We start from the raw sequence: 9,196 nt of genomic DNA on the forward strand, positions 1-9,196 counted from the left end.
TTTTTAGTCGTGTGAATATTGCTAGGCTCTGATGGATTAATAATGTAATAAAAATTCTGCCCTCCAGAAATGTGAACCCACCCTTTTGGCAAAGCCAAGCCACCCTTTGCATTTGGGATAGAGCTAGAGATTAGATGTCTTCTTTTGCAGTGACATCCATTGCAAATAATCCAGACTTTATCCCCAATCGTGAACAGAGAGCTTTCAAGATTGGGAAAGTCATAGAATAAACACAACTAGCTAGTTGTATACTAAAGAGATTTCTCTCCAGGGGTTTTTTTTGTTTTGTTTTTTTAAATTAAATAAATGAAATCCAACTTTAACTGGCACAGTCTCCTCTGGTATCAGCACCTTCAATCTAGCATTGTTTTCCAATTTTCTAGAAAGCTGTTTTATATAGAAAGTTAACTTCATAAAAGTGGTGACTTCTGGATGGATAGCAAATTTAAAAAGTAATTTATTACTTGCTGACAAGTTCTCACAAAATATCCAAATCCTTTTGACATTTTATCATATATAGTAGGGTTGACAAATTACACCAGGGAAATAAATTTCAGTTTGGAAGAGAGGGTCTGCAATCTCTGTGTGTAGCATGATAAAAGAATATTTTGTTTAAAAATACTGTTTTGTAGTACTCTACACCAGCCTGGTTAGTGTGTGCATGTGTGCACTTATAATACAAAACCATGAGTTTGGATAAATGAAAGAGCTGATTTTATGCATATAAAGGACATGTGCAATTATTCATGTATTGGGATGCATTTTGTAACCAAACATTACAAATTGTTTGATGTTTATTAACCACTGGTGATACTCCAGGCTTTTTCCCATGGAAAAGGTCACACTCAAAGAAATGAATAATTAATTTCATATTTGCTAGTAGCCACTAGACTAATGGTAGCCTCTTGTGCTGGATAAGAAACAGCCCAAAAACAGAGGAATGGTTCCAAAAAATATAAGAGGTTATAGTTGTGGGGAAAAAATGCAGCATGTAGACACACAGCAAAATAGACCGAGGACAGAAGATATTCATTTGATACTCAGAGTGCACTGGATCAGAAGAAGAATTGCATTTGGAAGTTTTTTGAATATTAATATGTTTTGAAAATGTCTGAGTTTGTCATGTTTGTAGATATAGCATAAGAAAATCCCCAAAAGTATATCCTGGTTGGGGTAAGAAAGTTCAATGTGTAACCTTACCAAATAGAAAAATGGAGAGAAATATCATGCAATGAAACATTTAAAACAAAGTGTATGGTAACAATTTGTAAAGTTCCTTAAAAAGATGTATATTTTTTTAAAGGGAAATAGTTGGTAAAACCATAGACCGTTGAAGGATGACTCCACTATTAGGTATATTATATGCAATTATTTTTAACCAATTCATATTTAGAAAGTGATTATTTAAAGTTGATCCATCTTCATTGAGACCCGCCTAAGGGCAGGATTTAGTACATTCCATTGTCATGGAATAAACCCTTTGACCCAGAATTTTGTTCCAACATCCAAGCGTTCCCTTTTTTTAAAAAGAGAGTTCGATTTTGAAGAACATTGTTGTAGGTCTTTCCGAGGCTATCTGATCTTCTTGAGTCTGAAAAATAGCTCAGAGAGTTATGAACTGCTCCACCCATTGAAGACTACGTCCACACTAATTTTTTTCGTTTTTTCTGAAAAAATTTCATGCCATTGCAGTTGCTACCATGGGTGCAGCTCCTCTTGTGGTAGCAACAGAAGAAGCACTAGAGTAGACAAACCTCCATATGAACGCTGGTGTGTGTGGTTTGTTTTTGTCTTTAAATGTTGCTGCATAGCCCTCCTCTGATTAGGTTTTAGCAACATAGTGGGAAATGATGGCTGTCATCATTGTCTATACTAGCATTTGCTCCATTGTGCAGTTGCAGTGGTATTAGGAATAGGTGCACATGTTTCAAAAAAAAAAATATATATATATATATAGTGCAGATAAGGCTTTAATCGTTTAAATATGAAATCTAACAGTGACCATTTAGATGCTGGTCTTTAACTATTTCACTGCCAGTGATTTTAGCAGAAAAACATTGAGCCTGCCCCAAACAACCCTCTGCTGTTGTTGCAGATTTATATATCGACAATATATTAATATACTCAATATTGAGTGTGGGAACAACGTAACACTGAATTTATTATCAAAATAAAGAACACAAGTTAAATGTGCTGATTCGAGTATCACTTGCATGTATAACTCATTGAAGTCTCTGCCACAGAATTCCCTGCCTCCTGCACTAGACTGCCACAGAATCTGGGGCTATGCCACTGTGGAGTTCATAGGAACTTAGCTATAGAATGCCACCTGTCGAGGAACAATTGCAACTGGAGTGTTTGAGTACAAGCTCTCTGATACGTCAAGTCCAGAAGGATGGAATGAATCCAGGGGGCCATATGGATCTTCGTAGCATCAAACTAGATTGTTTTAATGGCTGAGATTAATTGTATGTTTAAAATGTTTCTGGTTTAAATGTTTGCATATGCAGTGAAAATTGCTGACTTAAAACTTACTAAAAATGGACTTAAAAACTAGCATATGGTAGTTCATATTCTTGGTCTCTGCAGGGGTCTGATAGTGTTTTTCAGTGCTTCCTATGCTGGTCAGTCTAATGAGCTGTATTAGTTAGGCAGGAAACTGTTCTCCATATGGTACAATAGTTGCCATGGTGATTTGAGTGGGGATCTGACCACTGTAGGAAAAAATGAAGGGATGGGTGGCCTCATTTAGCTTGTTTTGAAATAAGGGATGCTTCACTCTGAAATGTGTATTTATTCCTCTCTCTCCTTCCTTTGACAGGAAAATAGGGAACGAGAGAGCCAAGAAGTTCACCAACTGCAGAGATTAAGGGAGCTGGAGGAAAAGCGCCGATCCTGGGCCGCTGGAGAGCTCGGGAGCTTTGGGAGAAGTAGCAGTGAAAATGATGTTCAGACATTGGCTAAAAAAGGACTGGAGGATTTTCTACCTTTCTTGCAGCAGAGACCTCAAAGTCCTTTGAATAGAAACCCCAGCTCTAGGCGCTCCCGACTGTCCTTAGGGATTACTGCAGATAGAGAGCTTCTGACTTTCCTGGAAATCTCCAAGGATGAAGATCCAAACAAATTCAACAGCCTTCCTCGTGCAAACACACGACAAGCAAGACCCAGCATAGACTTGATTGAATCCAAAGAGGCTAGAGATCTCAGTTTAAATAACTTGAATTTACACCAAGCATTTGAAGCCAAAATGGATAGCGCAGATCTGTCTCAGTTGCCTTCAGCTCAGCCCAGTCACTTACAAGAGATGGAGGTGGGCTCTACCAGTGCTAACCTCTGTTACTCACAAAAGAATACTGACAACAAGCAGCACCAGTCCAGTGTGCCTGGTGTGGAAGCAACAGCTATAAATGCTTGGGCCCTTGCTGTTGAGGAACCTGAAGTTGTTAAAGGGCTACATAAGTCTGATATTCAAGGAACAAAACCTATGGCAGACATGCCTCTAATAAACTTAGAAGACGGTGGTGTGGCAGACTTAGAGACTCTAGATGACTTGAGCTTGCACTCCCTCAGCACTGCGGATGATGATGATGCAATGTCCTCTTACAAAAGTTCCAGAGAGGCCGAAGATTGTCAAGCCAAGGTGGCAAGCTGCAAGAATGAAGTTTCAGAGCGTACCAGTAGTGGCCCCACATCTATGGATACAAGCGTTTCTGGCAGTAAAGAACATGGGCCAACGTTCTATATATCTGATACTACTGATTGTTCTCTGACTTTCGACTGTTCAGAAGGAAATGATTTAAAATTAGTGGGCAATGAAATGAAAGATCAAGATGGCAGAGCTTACTCTTGTGCAGATGACACTCGAGATGGGAGTAGTACAGTCACATCAAATCTGAATTCATCCTCTGCAAAGGAAATTTCTCTTCATACTTCCTCAAATGACAAAGAGGACTCCAGCAGCAAGCACAACTTTCCTAAGGAAAAGCCTGTAAAATGTAGAGAATCCTTAGGACCAAAGAGAAACTCTCTAAAAGATAGATCTCTAAACTCCTCAAAATCCAGTGGCACTCGCCCTACCCAGACAGCTACTGCCAGACCAATAAGAACTTTGAATACATCTGAAAGTGTGAGTATGAGGAAAGTGGTGCCCATTTCCAGGTCAAACAAAGCACCAAGCAGTCTGAAAAAGCCAGAAGCCAAACCAGCACTTCGAGAGGCCAGTACAACTGAAACACAACTGTCGCGACGCAACTCTATCCGAGGCACAACAGAAACCCTTTCAAGAACTCCTTACAGGCATAGCTTATCAGTAGAGGAGCCAAAATTACAGCGAGGGACTGCAACTTCCAGCAGTGCCCATTTTGAGAGGGATCAAGTTCAGCGCAAGGGCTCTCTTAAAGTGCCAGGTTCTAAATCTGTCAGAAGTATTCCCAGATCAAAACCAGATGAAAGTAAGATTTGTCGCTCCACTGTAAAACCTCAGGCCCTTTCAGATGCTAACAAAAGCACGACAGCCAGTGCTCCCAAGACACCGTCCTCTATACCAAACTTTGCAAGGAACACAGTGGCCTCCTCCTCAAGGAGTGCCAAGGTGGATCTACCTAACTCTTCAAAAACTCCAAGAATCACAAGATCAGTGTCTCAGAGGCTACCTAGAATGAGGCCAGCAGCAACCTCTGATGACCTCATCCCCAAGGAGAATCCTGGAAACTCCCTAAAACGAGCAAGTAGTGCTCGAGTTGTCAAAAGAAATACCGACCATAGTGATATTCTCAGTGTTAAAGTGGAACCTACAGCAAAGGAACAAGGGATGATGGAAAAGTCATCCCTTAAATTGAAAGATGCAAACCGGACCACAATAGGGAAGATATTTAAACCATTATTAAAATAAGGGTTTGGGTTTTTTGACATCTTGGAATATGAACACATGTTTAAACACTGGATTTCTTGTGAAATATCCAAAACAGTAATATCACTGTTTAATAACATCTCCTGGTATCTAATGAACAGTACACCATCCGAGGACAGCAACTGCTTTTGTTCTGGTCTTCGTCCTGTAAGCATGAATTTGAATGTATTTAATGTTACTGTGGTGGAGTACAAGTGCCACAAATCTTTTGTGCATTTGTGATATAGTACATTGCTAAAAAAACAAACTTGAAGGAATTTAAAACTACCAATTGAAATGCTTTTGTGACATGAAAAGAAAAAAAAGGGGGGTGGGGGTTATGGCCAGTTTTTTTTTTTTTTTTTAAGGCTTAAGCAGTTACACTAGTTGGTTCCTTTATTCAAAGTTGAAACGACGCCTTTGGAATGGTGCAGAAAATGAACTTTGGTGAAGATGCTTTCTGTCACTCTTGATTCCTTGGATTCAGAGAGTCATCTGTGCCTGTTGCAAAGTCCATTGCTGGCAATTGGACACACTGGGAACTGCTGGCCTGAAAATGGTGAAACAGGACATTCACTGTTTATGGCTGTCTTAACCTCATTGAAGAATTTATGGCATGCCTTATTGTGTATATGTGTCTGTCTGTGTAGGAAGGAAGGAAAACTCTGCTGGGCAGAAAGTTTATTCTCCATGAGTGTGGCAGAATTGTCTTGCACGTACAAGTAGACTATAGTAAAAAATGACTGGTGCTGGATGTAGTAGTGCAACTGGAGGTCACGCCTATTGGAAATACCACCAGTAGCTGTTAGGGATAATAATTACTCATGTTCTGACTCGTTTCAGTCAGATGCAAACTTGCCAGCTTTTGGTAATACAAAAGTGCCATATTTATAATACATATCAAAGGTGATGCATTCAACATTTGAAGGCTGCAACCTGGTGCCGAGCACTTTCTTACCATTCCTTATTTCCACTGGTTTATCTACTATCAAATTACTTGAATGTTGCTATGGCTCCGAAACAGCCATTTCCCTGCCGCCTCCTCCTCCTTTCTTTGTCAACAGGAGCATTTAGCAGGAGAAACACAGCTTACGCATGGACAATGTTTTGTAAATTAAGCTTCTTTGGCTGCTTCAAATGTGGTTTTTAATGTTTAAAGTGGCTAAAGGATGAATTAAAGACATGTTTTAAACTAGTGTTTCATAAGCTTTTTTAAAAAAATACCTTTTTTTCTGCAGAAACAAATTTTAACACCATGTCAGATTAAGATACAGAGAATGAGGGAAAACTTGTTTTAACATGCTCTGTGCCTTCCCAAGAGAAATGTATGTAGGTGTGGGGAAACTGACGGTCTCTAAATATGTTGTTTAAAGAGCTGCCTTTTTATTCACTTACGAATGAAACCTCATTTTTAAAAAAATCATAAAATGAAATCTATTTGGAAAGTTGTCTCTCTGCCTACTGATACATCACTCCCACCCCACCCAACCCCCCCTCCTTTCCATTAGGAGTGTATACTTCATTCAGAATTAACTACCTGCCCACGCACTTCCATGGGCTAGCAACTAACCAACTGGGTACAGCTAGCTATATGATTTTAATAAAGCAAGTGGCCCTTAACCAAGCAGATCCCACTGTGGACAGCATACCAAAACACTATCAGCTGTTCCATGGGACCTCTTGTGAGAGTCTGTCTCAAAGTGAGAATTTTTATAATCAATTCACAGGCAAGGACCTCAGTGAATATTGCTTTAAATCTCATAAGCTTTCGGATCTTCCCTCCCTTGTGGGTTAAATATGAAAGCGTGTCCCTTAGCTCTGTGTGTCCTTGTGTACACATTTGTGAGAGCAGGTGACTTTTTTTTTAAACTCTTTTATTGGTAGTAAGCTTGAAACAATGTAATTTAAATATGTTTGGAAAATGTAAATAAATATCTATATAAATGTGTGTAAAAACAAACAATGTATTTAATGGACCATTTATACATTTCTGAGTAACTTGGTAGTTTAATAAAGTTCCCACTTACCAGAGATGTGCTTTTATATTTTTCTATTTTGATTTTGGTACTATAGTTCTCAACCTGACAGTGTCCCAAAAGGAAGGACTTTAACACATAAATTCAGGAAGTTTTAAATGTTGGATTAATTTTTTAAAAGATATTTTATATATCTTCAGTTTCATGATCAAGCATTTCTAATGCAGGCCTTTTTGCTCTCAACATGGGGTTACCAGCAAATTTGTGGAGCAGATTTGGGTCTAAAATGAAGGATTAATTGCTAGTATGTGCAGCATGTTCTGCACACATTTTGGGTTTTGGCCAAGTTAAATATTCATGGAACTAACAAGTCTGGATCTGCTGCTATCTTCATACCTTTTGGCATAGCACACTTTATTGGGAAATCCTAGCTTATAACTCCCAGCGGTTTAGAAATGAAAGTGTGGTGGCTGTTTTACTATAACACTTAAAGGAAAAAATGGGATAAAGCTTCATTTCATCTTTTATTTTCTCCATTGCCTTATAAAATAGCAATTGGTATAAGCTGAAATACAGCGCCAGACCATGTCAAGTGGACATCAGTTCTCCTCAAAGAAAACCCTTTTCCCCTGTGCTGTGGAGAATGCTTTCTGTGTTGGCATTGCTGCTCTCTTCAGACTTGTTCGGCTCCAAAGATTTTGCTTGTTTGGTCAATGCTTTGTCCTTTATAAGTGACAAGGGCCTGCAGCCTGACTGTGCTGACAGATGTGAGCTTTGTGGAAAGGCTCCTTTACCATTTAAACATGACTTAAGTTTTAATTTTTTTAACTTCATTTTAACAGGGTTTGTAAGTGCTAGTTCATTACTTTAACTATCAGATCTGCTGTCAGAATTGAGAGACAGATGTAAATGCCCTCTAGGATTATTTTCCATGACATCAGCTAACCCAACCCCTTCCCCTATAAACAAGTTTGCATATGAACGGCCTTATAGGGTATGTCTACACAGCAAAAAAAGCACCCGTGACTGGCCCATGCCAACCGTGGGTTTTCTTTGCTGCATAGATGTACCCATAGTTAACTTGATTGCAGTCAGTTCTGAGTTGACTAAAGAATGAGACAATTCCACTTCTTCCAGCTTTGCCAAATGTCAAACACTTTTGTCTCTGGTAATAGATGAATCTGATACCTCTCCCCAGTTATGGTGTTGCTGGGTCATGGGTGGAGGGACAAGTGAGGGTGAAGTGAGGAAGCTCGGGGCACACATGGTGATCTCTAGAGCTAGGTGGCAGGTAGAACATGCGGGGGCATACTTACAGGTATCTAATATTTACACTTCGTGGGAATTACATACCTAGCTATTCAGAATCAGGGATTCACTGCATCACCCATTACAATGGCTTATGAATTTCTCAGGGAAGAAAGAAAAAGTTTTCATCATGTCTCCCATAACATCCAGGTGCAAGACCATGCTGTTTGAAACAATCTATTGACATCTTTCTAATCTTGTAAGGCTCTTCTTATCTGGCTAACTACTATATGTTATGGTGTAGCTATGGTTAAACAGACCGAACTAAACAGAGCTTCTTTCCTTCAACTATATTCTCGCCAAAATGTCCAGTTTTCTAACTGCTTAACATTTATAAACTTAACATACACTGTTTACATCTTGGGAACACTTCCCTAAATAACCACTATCCAAAACAATGGAATTCATCCACTGTGTCACTAGTTAAATGGCCAGCAACTTGTTCCCTCTTTATTAACAGATAGCTAATCTATATCTACCTAGCTCTGGTGGTTGAATGACACATTCTGGGAATATTCTTTACAGTTAGTAATGGCTTCTGGACAAATAACCTTGTAACTGGAAAAAAGACACTAAAGTGCAGTACCTGTAAATAGTTTTTCACTGTAAGTCTGCATGTTTGTCTTCCATGAGTATGATTAAGACAAACCCACTGAGGACTATAATTAAGAGACTAGCTTACCACCTGTGTGTCAAGTCAGTTATTTGCATTGGAACAAGGCTATTTGCTGGCATATGGCCATCACTGGCAGTGTACCTGGAATTTGTGCTTTTCTGGGTTTTGCTTCCTAGAGCCAATGACATATCAGAATGAATACAAACTTTCAGGTGTCAACTTACTCCTTTCTTAAAATCTGCTAACCTCCAACTGCTGCTATCCTTTCTTATTGCACTGAACCAACTTGGAGTGAAAAGGTCATCATGAGCATACTGATTTTGTTGGGAGGGGAAGGGAGTGGGGCTTTGTAGATGATGAGCCAATGCTTAGCAAGGGTGGCCTTGATAGGGAAGGATCAGAAAGTTG

At 39.3% G+C, this 9,196-nt stretch overlaps 1 protein-coding gene across 4 annotated transcripts in view; it reads left to right on the forward strand.

Annotated features, from left to right (window-relative positions):
* Positions 1 to 6,931, forward strand: part of FHDC1 (FH2 domain containing 1) — a 48,953-nt gene extending 42,022 nt beyond the window's left edge. For all 4 annotated transcript variants that reach the window (XM_075127745.1, XM_048847634.2, XM_048847633.2 and 1 more), the window contains one exon: positions 2,822 to 6,931. In XM_075127745.1, the coding sequence (XP_074983846.1) occupies positions 2,822 to 4,891 (2,070 nt within the window). In that variant the 3' untranslated portion in view covers positions 4,892 to 6,931. The remainder of the gene's footprint in view (positions 1 to 2,821) is intronic.
* Positions 6,932 to 9,196: the final 2,265 nt, after the last annotated feature.

Source organism: Caretta caretta, chromosome 4, assembly GCF_965140235.1.
Source record: "Caretta caretta isolate rCarCar2 chromosome 4, rCarCar1.hap1, whole genome shotgun sequence".
Taxonomy (NCBI): domain Eukaryota; kingdom Metazoa; phylum Chordata; order Testudines; family Cheloniidae; genus Caretta; species Caretta caretta.